General features: G+C 51.1%; 1 protein-coding gene across 1 annotated transcript in view; it reads left to right on the top strand.

Moving 5' to 3' along the window:
• The first annotated feature begins 671 nt into the window (after positions 1-671).
• The window catches only part of DTX2 (deltex 2, E3 ubiquitin ligase), a 32,988-nt gene continuing 16,297 nt past the window's right edge, over positions 672-17,362 (top strand). The window contains exons 1-3 of the mRNA XM_010022053.1: positions 672-1,035; positions 6,039-6,618; positions 15,473-15,531. Coding sequence (XP_010020355.1) covers positions 729-1,035; positions 6,039-6,618; positions 15,473-15,531 — 946 coding nt within the window. The 5' untranslated portion in view covers positions 672-728. The remainder of the gene's footprint in view (positions 1,036-6,038; positions 6,619-15,472; positions 15,532-17,362) is intronic.

The raw sequence follows: 17,362 nt of genomic DNA, 5'->3' as shown, positions 1-17,362 counted from the left end.
GTGTGCACATATAACACTGCACAGAAGGAGTCAAGAGACTGATCCTGGATCAAAACTGCCTGGTCAGAAGCCTGGATGGATCTGATGATCAGTGAGAGCTCAGATCAGTGAGAAGAGTTTGGGCACTGCTTGTTATAACCGAGTTATTCATGTGCACGAGTGCTTGGGGAGCTCCTGCTCCCAAGCTGGTAGCTCACATCAGGGTGGTCAGTGTAACACTACCAGGAGCAGTGCTAAGTGTGAGTGGGGAGAAGTATGGGGTGGCCTTGGCATGATCCTGCCTAGTGGGTGCCTGAACTCGGGTCAGGACTTACAGATTTCCCTACCACAGATCAGCAGTGGTTCTGGACTGGTTTTGTACAGATCTACAGTGACTCAGGTAGTGTTTGGTGCCACAAACTACAGGAAGCAGAGTTTCCCCAGAGTTTTTGCTCTAAATTAACAAGGAAAGTTGCTAGCATTGGCAGGGGGTGGGAGGTGATACCCCATTTGCCCTCAACCAGAGGGGTTTGAGGCCAATCCACTTCTCTGCAGTCTCCTAAATGCATAGCAAGCATCTTCTGTGCAAGACTGAGCTTGTTGCCCTCTCTCAAATGGCTTGTGTGGTGGGGTGGCTTTGGGGCACCATTCTCAGCCATGTGTGCTCTCCTTGTTTCTTGCTGCAGGTCCCCCAGAAGAAGATGGTGTGAAGCTGCCACTTGGAGTGTGCCCAGACCTCAGGGAGGAGCATGGCAGCAGCTCAGGAAGCAGGAAGCAGTTCAGCCGGGCCATCCGGACTCCCCGGTTCTGCCCCAGGACACAGCAGCAATTCCCCAGTGGTGGCCGTGTGGGAATGGCAGGATGAGTTTGGCAGGTGGAGGCCGTACCGAGGAAATGTCTGCAGCTACATTGAACAGGTTTTTCAGGCCTCCCAGCAGAAGGGCCGGCGTTCGGGATCGGGGCTTGTCAGCAGCATCCCTTTGGGACATGCGGATCCTGTCTTGGCCCCCTACGTCATCGACATCCCAAGCTTGACACAGTTCCGGCAGGACACAGGTAAGGGAGCTTCCCTTCCCATGAGGCTGTTTGTGTGCTTGGAGATAAGTAGGACCCCATTATGTGTAGGAGAGCCCTACTGAGCTCTGCTGTGTGCTGCTGCAGCTGGTCAGTCCTTTGAGGGGTGGTTTAGTGTGAGGTGTCCCTGCCCATGGCAGGGGGGTTGGAGCTAGGTGATTTTAGGTCCTTTCCGATCCAAACCATTCTGTGATTCTGTGTCTGTTTCTCTCCTGATGCTGTCTGCCACCCAGCACGTTGGCATGTGAGAACATCAGCATTAGCTGGCATGAATCTGTGGTGCTGCTTCCTCTGAAGGAACCTCATCACAGGACCCCTGCAGCTCACACAGCCAGAGCTCTCAGAGCTGGAAACTTTCTTTTTCTCACCCATTCAAGACCACTGGTATAAAAAGGGCCTTTTCTTAGGCTAAAAAACCCTCCCATTTGTAATCTCCTCCCTTGTTCCCTCTGCAACTGGAGTGCCAGCTGCTTTACCTTGGCATGCCGCCCCACACAAGCTGCTCTGCGCAAGCCTGCAGCCCCCGCAGAGCGCCGTGATGCTGCAGCAGAACATTCCCCACACTTGTGTGCACAAGGCTGGCTTGCTTCCTCCCAGGGAGGGCTGAGTAGCAGGCTTGAGACCTAATTTTCATTCTCATCTCTCTTGGGGTCACTGAGGCAGCTCTGAATTTGATGGCTCTTGTCCCCTTTTGCTGCAGATGTGCTGAGCAGCTGTAGCTTAGGAAGAGGGCAGGGGTGGAATGCATGCTCTTCATGTCTGGAAAATCCAGGGAGATCCTAAATTACACACCCCGAATGAATGGCTGCTTTGGAAGATTCTCCATGCATCACTTTCTCCTTTGCCAGCATCTCTCCCGTCAGCCCAGGGCACAATCAAGCATCACCCCAAGCTTTAGAGATGGGCAGCGTGCTGGTTTCTTGCCAATTGAAGCAATAAGTGAGCAATAGCTTGAATGAACTGCAGGATTGGGCAATTCCTGCAGGAAAGGGAAGTGGTTGGAGCAAATGTGAGCGGTTATCACAGCTGCATCCGTGTCTTTATTCTGACTTGGTGACCTTTGGATTAGTTTTGCTCTCTGTGTCCTGGGTGAGGAGCTTTCTTCATGGCAGGTCTGCTCAGCGTGGCCTGTTGGAGCACTTGGAAGCCCTGCTGAGGCTGTGGCTTCGAGCAGTACAGCATGGACCCACCACAGCTGGCACCAGTGGCTGTTTCTTTCTTGTTTCCAGGCTTGTTGAGGAGCCTTCTCGCTCTTTCAGCCAGCACATGGGCAGCAGTCCTGGGAAATGGCCCGGTTTGGTGAGGGTGAAAGATGTGTCCCAGCGTGAACGGGACATCCTTCTTCTGTCTCTCTTTAGAGCTTGTACCGCATTAGACCCTTGTGAAAGATCTCAGAACACTTAGCACATATTGTCCATTGCAGGGTGATTCAGAATTGGTCAGTCTCTGGGGGCCAGTCCAGTACAATTTGGGAATGGTGTTGCCTGGCATGACCTCATCTTTCCTTGGACAAGATCTGTGGTTGAGCTGTTAAGAACAAAAAGGGCTGATTCCACTCCACAGCTCTCCCGCAGTGCTTCCCACTGGTGCAGAGGGATGCTGATCAGCTCTGTGAGCCTCCCTCCACAGGTACCTGTGTGCTCTGCAACGTGACTATTGCAACCACTCTCATATCCCCTTTCAGTGGCCCAGTTCTAAAGCAAAGCTTTTTCTCTCTGCAGGGCTCTTGCCTTAAACGTGAAGCTTTCTGAGCGAGCAGCCAGCTGACCTTCATCATGTGCAGGAGAAAAGCAGCTCTGCAGGAAACATCCCCATGAAAAATCTTGAAACGGGGCAAAAAATAGGCTGTTGTATTCTGCTCATTAGCTCTTAGACAGACAAACAGGCTCTTCAAAGGAAGCCAGGAGAATAACAGGAAGCCAGTGTTAACGGGACCAAGAGGGAATGACAGCTGTGCAGGGGGATCTTGTGGGCAGGATTAGCTGTGGCTTCAGCTGCTGGTCGAGGCAGATTAGCTGGGAGGGAATGCAAGGGAGCAGCAGGACATGTCCTCTCACCACAGCTGTCTGCCCACCCTGGAGAGGAATCCCAGCTTCCCTGCCAGCCAGGGGGAAGGGGGATGTTTTCCAAGTGTGTGGCTTGGCTCTTGTTGTTGGTTCCTCAAAGCTCTTTGCCCTGCTCTTGTTTGGGGGTGTTAAAACACAGGTTGTGTGCAAGCTCCTTGAGTCCTCTCTGTGCTGCTTTTAACTTCTGACCTGCCAATGGAGCAGGGGCAGGGTTGCCAGTCCCCTCTGAGATGTGTCCCCTGGGCTTTTGGACACCTTGTTTTACCTGTGGTAGTCCCCTTACTCCTGAGTGCATTTCCCACTATCTCGTTTCCAGCCCATCTCGTCCCCAGTCCTCCTCCTGCTCAGGGGTCATCCGTGCTGCTGCCTACCTGTTGAGGCCATAGGTTTGTGTTTCTAAAACATGGCAGCACAGGATAAACTGAAGTTTGCTTTTGGCTGTTTCATCTACTTTCCCACATAAGGTTTCTATTCCTGTCTGGGAAAGGTCGCCTTGGTTCTGCTGACACCTTCTGCCAGAGGAAGTTCTTGCTCCACAGGAATCCCTGGCCTTCATGGTTGAGCTGTTGGGGTTCAGTTCTTACAGGGAGGTGGCTGTGTGTCACTGTAGGTGTGCTGATGAGGTGGTGTCTGTTGGATGGAGACACTGGAGAGTCTCACTCTGCAATTAGCAGGATGTTTGGTGCTGCTCTGGCCACTGAAGCCGCAGTCTGGGAGGAAGTGCTGGACCTTCCCTGGCTGCTCATCCCTGAAGCAGGCCATTCCAGCCCCCTGTGCCTCCAGCTCCCAGCAGAAACACAAGTCCTGCCATTCCTTGGTCTGCTGCGTTCTGCCTGCGGGAGAACCTCAGCCTTTATGTCAGCTCTGGAGCTCAGGTCTGTCTTTACTGACCTAGTTTCCCCAATGACATGTGGGAAATACCTGCAGCTCAGCACAGGGTCTGGTTATGGTCTGATCCCCAAAGCACTGCACAGAAACCACCACTACTATATAGAAAGAAGCCTGGGAGTGTGGTAGGAGCAGAGATGTGACTTTCATGCTGTTGAGCAGAACTTTAGCAGTGAGGAGGCAGTTAATAGTTTGAGCCAAGTCCTAGTGCTTTCCACAATATCCCAGTGCTATGGGGTAGAAATAAAAGCAGCATGAAGCAGAGGTGCTCCAGCCAGCATTCAGCCAGAGCCTGAACACAGGTAGCAGTTGGGCTTCAGCAGTGTGGAGTCCTGTGTGTCCTCCCTCTTCCTTGGGATGTGCTTGTTTGGTGGAATATCCTCAGCAACATCCTGGGGCAGTTCTGCACAGGCTTTGGGGGTGTGGATGTCTGTAAACATGCCTGTTTTCACCTGGGGTTCTGCAGCAGTGTCACAGCTCTCAGGGCCTCTTCAGAGGCTTTATTTGATTTGGTTTTTTTCCTCTTGGTGCTGTTCTTTGAGCTCCTCCTGCACCCTTGTTCACCCCACCTCCTGCAGCCCCAGGCTTGCTTGCCCCGCAGCATTTCCTGCTCCTCCTTCTCAGTGCAGGTGCTGCCGAGGGCTTTCCCAGCAGCAGCAGCTTTGACCCTGGTGCAGGAACCTGTGTTTGCAGAGGTTGCTGGGTTTCTGTCCTGTTGGGTGGCTTAACTCCCTCTCATTAGGCTTCTCCTTTCTTAAAGAGAGGAGTAAAGTGACCCAGGAGAGCCAGGCTTCCAGGGCGTTTCATGCTCCTGCTGTTGCTGTCGAGCAGCACCGCAAGAGTTGAGTGTCTGCTTTCATTTCTCTTCCTTTGTGTGAACAGCTGCTCTCTCCAGTTTCCACATCACTTCATTGTCTCCTCCTCTCTAGCCTTGCTCTGTCTGCCAGCAGTCAGGAGCCTGGAGGAGCTGGCCCTGCCTGTCCCCTCTCCAAAGTCCTTGTTCTTCCACTTGTAGGACTTTACCTGCTCCTCCAAGAGCAAAATTACCCAGACCCTTGTGTAGCAGAGTGGGTGTTCAGCCCCTTACGCACACTTCCCGATGGTGTCCTGTCTCTATAGTTACTCTGTTGTCAGGGCTGTGGGAGTTGGGTTTTTTTAAACCAAATCTGTGCCTCAGCCTGATTTACTTCTTTTTTTACTCTATTTTAACGTCAGGGAGGCATATGTGCTCGCTGTGCCTTTGTGCTGGGTGTGTCTGTCTCTGCATCCTCTCTCCTTCCCTTCTTTCCCACCCTTCCTCCCAGCAGCTTTTGAACCTGTTGCCAGCCCACAATCAGATTTGGCAGAGGGACAGGGATCTCAGGATGGGGGGATGTTGCATTTCTCTGAGCTTCATGGGCAAACCCAGTCCTGTTGGGAAGATAAAGCCTGTTAGTGCCCCTGTTGAGGGAGAGGTGAGGAAGCCACCCTGATGTAGACACCACAGGTCTGTGCAGAAATGAGTCCCTGAGACAGCATCCCCACTGGAGCTGTTGGAGCAAGTCCAGAGGAGGCCAATGAGGATGAGCAGGGGCTGGAGCACCTCCCATATGGAGACAGGCTGAGAAAGTTGGGACTGTTCAGCCTGGAGAAGAGGAGCTGCTGGAGACCCCAGAGCAGCTTCCAGTGTCTGAAGGGGGCCTATAAGGATGCTGGGGAGGGACTCTGCATCAGGGACTGTAGTGACAGGACAAGGGGGAATGGGTTTAAACTTAAACAGGGGAAATTCAGGTTAGCTGTAAGGCAGAAACTCTTCCCTGTGAGGGTGCTGAGGCGCTGGCACAGGGTGCCCGAGGATGTTGTGAACGCTCCATCCCTGGCAGTGTTCAAGGCTGGGTTGGATGGAGTCTTGGGTGACATGGTCTAGTGTGAGGTGTCCCTGCCCATGGCAGAGGGTTGGAACTGGATGAGCTTAAGCTCCTTTCCAACCCAAACCAGTCTGTGTTCCTGTGATTCTCTGCTCACAAGATGGTTTTGTCTCTCCCTGCACAGGGACGATGCGCGCTGTCCGCAGGCACCTCTTCCCTGGGGACTCTGCTGCCGGGCAGGGCATCGTCTGGGAGTGGCAGAACGACGAAGGCGGGTGGTCCCCCTACGAGATGAAGGTCTGTGTGCTCCTGGAGGAGGCCCGTGCCAAGCACCACCAGCAAGTAGATCTCAAATCCCTGGGCTACAACTACATAGTTGACGTTGTGGCTCAAGTCCAGACCAACAAGAACACAAGCTTCCGCCGCAGTGTTCAGAGGCGCTTGGACACCCCGTACCCAGTGACAACCTCCCCAACACCCCTTCACACAGGGGTGGCTTGTTCCTGCCAGCAGTGCTGGCTAAACAGTGGGACTGGTCCCATCACCACACGCTACCGCCACTCCATGATAAACGTTCCCAACTCTTCTACTGCTCATCAGGGTAGGACAGCATCAGTAAGCTCTTCCAGCGTCGGCTTCGTGCCCTATAACAAACCGACTTTGTCTGGAGCAAGGTCAACACCAAGACTCAATGCACAGAGCACCTGGGCTTTGCCTCAAGCTGGGGGCCCCAGCACAGGACTGTCTGCATCTAATGGAGTCAGGTACAGACCCTAATTCACCTCTAAATGCTGTGCATGTGGAGTAGGAAAAACGTCTTCACCAAAAGGGTTGTGAAGCACTGAGACAGGCTGCCCAGGGAAGTGGTGGAGTCACCATCCCTGGAGGTATTTAACAGATGTGTAGATATGGCACTGAAGGACATGGGTTAGTGGTGGACTTGGCAGTGCTGAGTTAATGGTTGGAGCTGATCTTTTCCAACCTAAATGATTCTCTGATGTGCTCAGGTCTTTGTTATGTAGGAGCCTCTCTGTCCCAGAGCGCTTAACAAAGGTCTTCTTCCTAAGGAGAGAGAGGTTTGTGCCTTTGCTTCCAGTGCGGTGGGTGAAAAGGCTTCTTCTCTGCTTTCCCTTCCTTTTCTCTCACTTGAAATATAGTCCCTGTCTTCTAGTCTCCCTGAAGCACTGGAGAAAGGAGTCAGGTTGTGATTCTGCAGATATGAGAGAACTAATAGTAATTGGTGGTGTTGTGGGTTACACTTAAAAATAGCTTTGAGGGGTCTGAGTGAATGGACAGGGGATTTGTGACCACCCTTATTTAATTCAAAATACACAGTTAGCATAGAGTGGAAAGCTTCTCTGTGTTCAAAGCTCTTCCCCTTCAAGGAGGGACCACAGGACTCGCTCTGTGTGGCTGAGACCTCGGACAAAATCAGGAAGTCCATGTTGGACATTTTCAAGGTGAACCATCAGAAAAAACCCCACCAAATCCATGGTGAAGATGTTTAGAAAACCAAACCAGTAACTTACTTTCCCCTTCCTTTGATACCTTGAACCATACTGATCCCTCTCAGATCCACGGGGTGACACTAGCAATTTGAGCAGTGTCCAGACTATTCCTTAGGCTAAGTGCTGATGCAGAGCAGAGATGAAACTGGATAAGCATGGAAGAAGTTCATTTTGAAGCATGTGTTGAGGTGCTGTTGTGATGTTGGAGGTCAGGAAGCACAAGCAGGACTGTAAGTGATCTAAAAGCCAGCTAAGCCTCACCTTGTGAGGGTTTTGCCCTGTCTTTTCCCTTCATCTTTCTTCAGCAACCCTGGCTTTTCTCTGACAGGACTGAAACTGTCACAACATGGGTTTCAGCTCCCATCCGAGCGGCTGGAGCCAAAGGAGGGCTGTGTTTGCAGCTTACCAGTGTGGGAGGAAGGGCTTCACTTCACTTTGGGCCTTTCAGCTTTTGCCACCTAAATGAAGAGCAGAGTCTTGTGGTCTGGCAGCTCAGCTCCTCTCCATGGCACAGTTATTCCCTCTGGGATAGAGTGGGGCTGCAGCAGTGGCTCCAGCGGGGATTTTGGGCTTGGGGAGATCAGTGTTACCCTTGTGAAGTGGGGCACTTCACTCCATGTTCTTGTAGGGTGGCCTCTGGGAAGCTTGGACATCCAAACCAAGCCAGATCCCACTGCCTCCTCCTGTGTGCAAGCCTTTGCTAGCAGAGGTCTTTGTGGCCCTTCTATGATAATATTTGCAGCTAGTATCTGCCAGCATTAAACTGAGGACCAAGCAAGGGCTGTGTGATTGCTCTCTCTGTAGATGTCTGACGTGTACAGAGCAGTATAAGCATTTCACCCTCCATAATCCAGCTGCTGAGCCGCTGTGTGAGCACCTGAGTAGGTAAATCACACCTTGCCAGGGCTGATTTACCTGTCCAAGCTTCCCCAAGTACATAGAGATAAGAGATGTAGGAGGAGGTTGAAAGCACGTTCTGCTGATTACATCAGGCACAGGGGTTTGAGGTTTGAATCTCATTTGTGTTTTAAGATGGTGAATCTGGAGATATTTCCCTTAGTGTCATATCAGGACTTTCCCTCCTCAGGGTCATGTGAGTGAAATGACTTCTCCTATCCTGTTCTTCTTTCTCATGGTCTTTTTCGGGTGCTTTCTTTGCACCTGGTGCTTTTTTGGGGCATCTTAAGCATCCACAATGCTTCTCTATTCCAGTCCCTTTCTAATAGGGCTGAAGATCAGACCTTGGTACTGCCTGCAGGAGCCCCCAGTAAGGCTCTTGAAGAAGCTGCCAAATTCTCCCTCTCGCAGGAGCCACTGGTCAGTGCATGGGGCTGCCTGGAGCCCCCGTCCTTGCCCAGAGCCCCAGTGTGATTTGCACAGTGACTGTCAGGGTGGGAGGATTGAAAAGGAAGAGCCAGATGCTGCAGCAGTTGTGCCAGGAGCCCGTCTGGAGCCCATCAGGGTCTGGGTAAGTTGTATGCTACTGATGTCCTAAAAGGAAGGATGAGAGATGTTTGAGGCACGATCTTCTTGCCATGAACTGAGCCCATGGCACAGATGATGCTGTCTGGGAGGAGAGGGGCAGCCAGGAGGAGACCAGGAGATGCCCAGCTAGGATGCTGGGGAGGACATTGTCCTGGCAGCCTGCTGGGCTGGGTGCTGGGAGCTGCTGGGGCAGTTGGAGGGTCAAACCCCCCCCATCAGGTGTTGCTCCAGAGCTTATGCTGGGTTGATGCAACAGCCCTGTGAAGGCATCGTATGGTTAAATCTTTGCTGGGCACAGATCATGCCCCAAGGAGAAGGCGAGTGTGGTGTGAACCCTTGGCAGAACCCCAGCCTGGGCAGGACGTGGGGATGCTGATGGGCACTTGCTTGTCTGCAGGGCTCATCACGAGGCGGTTTTGCAGGCAGGGTGGTCTTTATGTCTACACCTCCCTTTCTATTCCTTAACCCCGATGTTTTCCACTCGAAGTGTCTGTGGAAGCCTCTCTTTTCCACACCCACCACAGGAGCATGTGTGGTTCACAGATCCAGCCCATGGCCATGTGCTGAGCCCGGAGGGAGGCAGCAGCTGAGGGCTTACCCAAAAGGACCCCAGAGAAGGGCAGAACAAAGATGTGCATTGGAAGCTCTTCATGGATGAGGGACGATGTCTGGATCTCCAGTCCTTTGCATTAGCTTTGCCCAGGGGTGCTCTCCCTTCTCCCTGCCAGACAGACACATGCACGCAGGGGGCAATCTCTGTCTTCCACTATAGTGGAAGGGCTTTGTGAGTACCAGCTGACAGCTCGAGATGGCTTTTCCCCTGTCACCCCTGTGCTGGCTTTGAGTTGGAAATGCCACTGGGTGGGTGTAATAGCTCCAGGCTGGGGTTACAGGCTCAGGCTCGTGAAACCCATGTTCCAGCACAAAATACTCCCATTTCTATGAATTAGGGGAAACCTGAGTAGCCAACTCTAACAATGTGCTTCATTTAATTCCTACACCCAGAATATTCCAGGGTTATTTTATCCCTTAGGTTCCCAATCTTCCCACCTCAGCTGCACTTGGAGTATGGTGCTTAATTCCCTTCCCTTGCAGTTGCTTCCCTTTTTCCTCCTTCAGCCTTTGTGGCAGTGATGATGAAGCACTAATTATCCTGCACTAATTATGTTATATGAGTTTCTGTCTGCATCAGGCATTCCTCTTAGCTGTGATGTGCAATTCCTGTGCTTGGCCCATGCTCACAGCCCAAAAGGAAGGAAGCAGTGGGCCATGGTGGATCCTCCAGTGTCTAATAAAGGTTGTGTTGTGTTCACCCTGCAGCGTTTGGCTCCAGAGCAGCCCTGTCGGATTACTTGGGTTTACAGAACTGCTTATCTGCACAAAGCTTGCAGGGATGCCCCAGCTCCTGCCTCAGAGCAGGAAGGGCTCCAAAGCTATTGGGGAGAGCCTGAACCACGGTGCAGTTACGTACACTCAATTTTTTTAGGGAAGGCAGCTAAAAATGGCAGCACTGAAGCAAACATCTCTCCTGCAGAGCTGAGAAGGAGCTGTAGTTCCTCCTGGAAAGCTGCCTTAACTCCCTGTGTGGTTGTGACAGTTATTTCTCATAGGCAGGCAGGAATAGCCCCCAGTGCTGTTAGTGTAGCACGGGCATGCCTGGGCTTTTGTGGCATTGGCAGTGATTAAATGTATTTCCTGCTTGCTGGAGGGTGGATGTTGGAGTGAGAGGGTGAAACTCCAGCACTTCAAAATGCAGGTTTAATTTCCCTGTGCTCTCAAGAGGGTCAGAGACACTGGAAAACCCTGACAGGCATGCCAAGGCTTAAATAGATGCTAATATCCTTGGCTCTGCTGCTAATGCATTAAATACATGTGGGCAAGTTATTTTGCTGCTTGGTGCATTAGTTTCCTCCGGTGTATTAAACACAGTTAATGAATCCAGCCTGGTTCACAGACAGTGCTGAGATCTGCAGATGCAGCGTGTCATGGCAAGGGTTGTGTCCTTCTATCACTGCTGTTAACTGGATCTGGGAAGCAGAGGTCAGCTCCCAGCCACCTCCTGGCATGATCCTTCCCATCCCACGCAGTAAAGCATCCATCCCTGGGGCAGGAACTACCCTATTGCATGTGCTGTGCTGTGTAATTAGAGAGAAGGGCACTTTGAAACACAGTGAGGAGTGTCCTGCTTGTTATATGAGTGGGTAAAGCTGCAGGAAACAATATTCAGGGGGATATATTAGTGCCCCAGCCAGAAAAATCCCCACTGTAGCTCTGCTGGCCCCTCTGAGCTTATATGGCTTTGATGCTGGTCTAGGTTGTGCCTACAAATAAGGCAGGCAGCTTGGGGGTTGGATTTCATTTAAAAGCAGGGAGAATGGGAGTTCTGGGGACTGGGGAAGGATGCTTGCAGTCCTGTGGTGTTCCTAAGAAGGGTCTGGTACTGCATCCCCGAATCTCCCATGGGGAATGACCCACAGTGAATGTTTTGTAGGATCAGGAGGTGTAACCAAGCGATCAGAACCTGGGAAGGGCCTTTTCTCTCTCCTCTGCATCTCTCAGCTGTGTCAGGTGAAGAGGATGAGTAAGAACTTGGACTTCCCTACTTCTGCTCCATTAGGATATTGTGTATGTTCAGCCTGAGTGATGTTCAGCTCCAACCTGGCTGCCCAGTGCTTGAAGTGGCAGCTTCCTCTTTGGTCTTGTGCTTTGCTGTCTCACTGGTGTTGCAGTGTACTGAAATCATGGAGAACTGAGTGGTTTTGTCATGCTGAAGTAGTCTGCCCTGTCTGTCCCCAGAGCAGACTGCCTGGAAGCTGGCGATGGGAAACCTCATCAGGATCCCCTTGCTGAATCTTTGAGGCCAGTGTCTTATTTTGCATGCCCTTCTCCACAACCTCGTGACCCGTCTTGTGCTCAGTCACATCCAGCATATAGAGCAGTGGGAGAGAAGGAGCTGCAGCAAACAGCTGGACAAAATTGGGCCAGGGTGGAGGAGTCAATCCCAGGAAACGTTCAGGGAATGCAGGCATTGACTTTCAGGTGTGGCAAGCACAGCCTGAATGTCTGGCTGGGACCAAAGGCACTGACTGGGTAGGACTGTCCCCTGTGAGCAGGAGCAGGCATCTTGGTGGATCCCTCTCATCCCTGTGCACTGCAGTGCTTGCTCTTGCACTGATGCTTTCCAGACCCCCCCTAACCCCAGACCCACTCCAGCCTGTCTGCATCATGTTTTCTCCTCACTGAGACTGGTTTGAGTAAATCAAAAGAACCATACCCTGGCCTGGCTTCAGCTCTTCCCAAGCAGCCAGCGCTGGCATGGGGATGCTGGAGTACTTTGAGTCTGAGCTAATGGGTTAAATATGTGTGTTCGTGCTGCTGGCACCCTGCTTTTGGAGTTGAGGCACAGCCCATGTTATACTACAACAGTCTCTTCTCACCTCTTCCTCCAAAAAACCCCACTTCAGAGCCAGGGCAGGCTGCGAGTAGCGTTTCTGCACCTTTTCTGACGTGACACCACTTCCTCCCATGCGCTGTGGCTGCAGATCTCCCCAGGCAGTGCTGTGGCAGAGGTACCTCCACGCAGCGTGGATTTCCCTCGGTTTCATCAGCCCCAGGGCTGGGCTTTCTGCAGCTGTAAGAGAAATCACAGCACGTACGGCGCGCGTGGGTCAGAGCATCCTACGACGTCGTTAGCTGAGATGCTGCTAACTGAATGTGCCTGTGTTCAGCCCACGTGAAATAACAAGTATTTGGTTTCTCCCTCATCACATCAGTTGGCTTAAAAAGCCTCCAGCACTCAGAGCTGGCACACTTTGCCTTCACACCAGGGGTGCAGCTGATCAGCGACTGTTTCGTGGCTGATGGAGAGTAATTCATCTGCAGTGCAGTCGCAGCTTCCAACACTGGATTGCTTGCAAGTGCATCAGTTGCTTATCTATTTTCCTCTGTAAATCTCAAGGGCTGTCCTCGCTTCTGTCATGGTTTAACCCAGCAGGCAGCTAAACACCGTGCCACCGCTCACTCGCTTCCCCCCCAGCGGGATGGGGAAAAGAATTGGAAGGAAAAAGAAATAGAATCTGTGGGTTGAGATAAGGACAGTTTAATAGGACAGAAAAGGGAAGGAAAATAATAATAATTATAATAATGAAAATAATTAGAGTATCCAAAACAAGTGATGCACAGTGCAATTGCTCCTTGCTGGCAGGATGATATGAGAAGCTGAAACGGCCTTGATGCTGCTCAGCAACACCTAAAACATCAGTGTGTTATCAACATTATTCCCACAGTAAATCCAAAACAGAGCACTGCACCAGTTAGTAGGAATAAAATTAATCCCAGCTGAAACCAGGACAAGTTTGTAGAAGCTCTGGTTCCTGGGTGACTTGGAATTGAATGCAGGAGAGTGACGAATTTCTTTGGTGGTCTTCTTGAATTAACTCCATCCCCTTCCCAGATCAGCCCTGGGTTTGCTTTCTTCAACCTCAGGTGTAAGGACTTTTGTTCCAGCCCCCTGGAAGGACTCCTCTCTGCCTGTCTGCCTTCCTGGCACAGCAGAAGGTTCAGCTTTGTGCTCTGGTGTGTTTTTGCCTTCCATGGAGAAGTGAAAGCACCCAAGGTGGCTGCTGCACTTCGTGGGGTGATGATGAAGCACAAGCTCTTCAGTATCAGTCATGCGCAGGGTCACAGGCTGGGTTAGGGGGTGCCCAGCATCATGTTGGCTTCTTGGCTGCTCAGTTGGAGGAGGAAAGGGAGTCCAATGCCTCTCTGATTTTGGGGAGCAGTTCTCTCAAGTTCCTTTACATTATCTGGTCCTCAAAACCCCTCCTTGAATGCAGCAGGAGAGGGAGCAGCCCTGCTACTGGGCATCATCTAGAAAAGGATCATAGGAGCAGAAATGAAGCAAAGGGATGAGAGAGAGAAGGAGGAGGAAAACACCTGAGCAAGAGGCTGAATCGGGAAAGAGAAAACTCATAAAGAGGAGTCACAGCACGTGGTTCAAAGCCCTTTGAGGATTTCCACTGCGTTCGGTGGGTTTGAATTGGGCTGTGGCGAGAACAAGCCATTGCATCATTTGACGTTGCAAAATTAGGGGCAGCAGAGGGGAAAAACACAGTCTTTGAAAGAGACAGAAGGGAAACCTCTGCAGTCTGGGGAGCCTTTTAAGGGTCTGGATGAGCTGGTCTCTTGGCCAGGCTGTCAGTGCAGCATCAAGCCCTGCATCCTTACCCTGGGGGTTCTTCAGCAAGCTCAGCACGTGTGTGGGAACCCATTTCAAACTGCAGCAGGTAGGAGAGGAGGGAGGTGGGGATGGGTCCCTGTTGTGAGGACAAGTCTCTTGAGCTCTGGTCGTCATCATGGAATTGGGGACAAAGATTTTAGCAAGGCTGAAAGGGGGGACCTCTATCTGGGAGGTCACAGTGGGGAGAATCCTCTTGCATCCCAGCTGGAGAGGATTAGGTTCCCCTTAAGCAGCTGATGGCACTTAACCACCTCAGTCTCTAAGTGAGTTCCTAAGAAGCTGGTCAAGTTTGATGTAATTTTGGGGAGTCCTTGGAGATGGTTGTCTGAATGCATCGTGTGTTAACTGCAGTGATGCACATGGGCCTGCATCCATCCCAGACACATTCACCACCCGAGATGAGGTCTGTGGGTGACTTCTTGGTGCCAGCATGTTGGATTTCAAAAGTTCCTGCTCTGCTCATGTAGATCCAGGTTGCTTTCTCTTCTGCTGACCCCCTCATCAGTTTTCATGCTCATCTTTTCCTTCCTGATTCCTGCCATCAGCTAATTGTGTGGCCCTGGCTGCCCACATATCCCAAACTAACTCGCAGCACAGCTGCCAGTGCTGGGAAATGCTGCCTAAACAAGTAGGTTAGGAACCTGAAGGGGATGGTTTATGCCCAAATCCTCTTGATTTCCAAAGGAAGGTGTGTGCCAAAAGTCTCTTTCAACCTTTTCTCCTCATTCCCACACCTTGCAGTAAGCCCTTGGATGCGCAGGGCCTCATTCTGTTCATCTCAGGGCTGCAGCTGCATGTGCTCGAGCACTTTCTTGGCCTTTCCCTGCCTCAGTTTCCCCATCTGGAGGGCAGTGGGGTTGATCTTGCTTCCTTTGATCTGTACAGCTACAACCTCTCATACAGCGTGGAGGTTTATGCTCAGGTGAGCAGTGTTTCTCTGGCTGGACACCAAGTTACCTGGAAAGTTTAAGATAAGCTTTGGTGCATCCTAGTGGTTCCTGGCTTCATGTTCCTGTCCTAAACCAGTGCTGAAGTGCAGGTCAGCTGCTCACGGGAAGCTCTGTGTTGGAGCATCACAGGATCAGAGCAGTGAGTTGACAACAGGGTCTACCAAGAGCCCCAGCAAGAGATAACTCAAGACCAGCATCCAGCTAGGAGGAGATGGGTATACCTTCTAGGTAGCTCTGGTAAGAGCTGGGCTCCTTAAATGTAGCTGCTGGACCAGTGGCTGGGTGGGGGTCTCAGCTGGGGCTCATCAAAGCAATTGATCCCTGTTTCTTTATCCATGGCCCTGGCCCTCAGGAGGGAACACTGCATCGCTGCGTTGTGTGCTTTGTTGGTGATGGAGCTGTGCTGTTGAGCTTGTCCCTTTGTTTTCCTCTCCAGCGCCCCAGCCCTGCCTGTCAAGATGCCCAAACCCAGCAAGGTGAACCAGGCCCTGGCAGGTAAGGATCCAGCTCTGCTTTACTTGCTCTGTCCCTAGGGTTGTGTGAGCAACAAAGTGCTTTATCTTTCTGTGGCACTTCTCCTTTGTTAGTTTTTAGGCAGAGCCTGCAATGTCGCTGGCATTTAAGGTTTTAGGCACAAAGACAGAGGTAGATTTGGGGGAGAATAGACTGGTTAAACCTTAGTAACTGCTTTTCTCATCAGAGCTGGTCCTGAGGCTCTCAAAATGAGTGGGTTTATTTGAGGTTTGGGTACTCATCTTCTGCCATAGGTGTGGATGAGCAGGTAACAAGGGGGGGAGCACAAGGATCAAGCTCTGTTCTAGCTGTTACTTGCTCCTGGTTTTTAAAGCCAAAGGGAGGAGTGAGGTGATGCGTGGCTTTAAATATTACCCTTTTCTAGTGTGGCTTTGTTAAAAAGCTTAGGTGGTTTTTAGGTTAAAAAGTGATTGTGATACCTTGTTTTGGGGGGTAAAAGAGGGGCTGAAATTTGAATCAGACATTGCCTCCTGTGTCAGTAGAATACAGGTTTGCTTGTTATCATCCAAGCCTGTGAATACAATACTAAATATACACAGGAGCGTGTCTGGGGGGGATGAAAGTGCCAGTTTTCAGTGCTCCTTTTCAGAGTAGATTTTCCTGTTAAACATGAAATGGCGTTGCCTTGCAAACGAGAACTCTTGCAGCTTGCAGTGGGAGCCTTTCCATGCCAAAAGCTGTCAGTGTATTTGCTCTGTTTTGACTTAGCAGCACCAGGGCCCCTGGTGTGGTGGTGCCTGGGGGTAGGGGTGTTCTGCTGAAAGCAGATGTCTTCTCCATACTGACATTGACTGTGCACTTGAAGTTGTATCGTAATGTGGTAACCTGGGGGTTGAGGAGTGAGAAAGACCTGATGTATGGTGTTTTCTGGGGTTTTTTATATCGCTTTCAGACACTACAGTTGATCTATTAACCCTCTCCTTCCTCTGGCTCTTGTCCATGCATGGTCCATGGTGTTATTAGCTCCCTGGACACTGAACTTTGCTCCTGAGCAAGCGGAGGTGGTTGCGTTCTCACTCTTGAAGATGGGTACCACTTTATACCAGGAAATGTGATGGTGTTTGGTCTCTTCTTGAGTGTCAGGCTTTACCCTGCCTAAAATGATACCCAGGACTGATGTTTCCAGTCATCTAATGAAAACTGTGCCTTGCATGTCTCTGTAGCCAAATGGGCTCTGCATAAAGACTAAAGCCCTGGTGAATCCAGCCTGTGTTCATGTTGTTAACTGGGGTCTCATTCTGCGTATACAAGTCATCAAGTGTTAATTTGGAAGTGGTGAATACACATGCTCCATTTATGTCATGTTTAGGTACAAAAGGCTGTAGGAAAGCCCAGAATAAGCCATTTGCCACCATTTAATAAAGTTAAATGAAAAGGTGAAGCTTCTAATGGGTATCTCTGTTGTCAGAGGCTGGGGGTGCTAAAGAGGGAATCATTATTCATTCTTATCATCTGTAGCTCTCCACAAGGCAGCCAGTGAGAGGCATGGAGTTACAGGGGAGTGCAGAGTGCATGGGCTGGGCTGAGCATGGTCAGAACAGCTCCCTGGAGCCAGCATCTCCTTCAGATCCAGGTCTACATAGGGCACAGCTTTGATGGACACTGCTGTGTGACAGACCTCAGAAGTGCGAAAAGCTTTGAATTTGAGCCTGTCCTTAAAACCGCACAGAAGCAGAGGAAAGATCTGGGCAAGTCAGTGAGCAAAATAAGTCTCTGGGAATGTTTCTGGTTAAAAGCAAGCAGAGAAGTGCTGGTAAAAGAGCCAGATTCTATTACAGCATTAACTGGCTGG

Source organism: Nestor notabilis, unplaced genomic scaffold, assembly GCF_000696875.1.
Source record: "Nestor notabilis isolate BGI_N333 unplaced genomic scaffold, ASM69687v1 scaffold29039, whole genome shotgun sequence".
In the NCBI taxonomy this organism is placed as follows: Eukaryota; Metazoa; Chordata; class Aves; order Psittaciformes; family Psittacidae; genus Nestor; species Nestor notabilis.
Note: the sequence above shows the minus strand (reverse complement) of the source record. Positions and strands in the feature narration are given on the sequence as shown.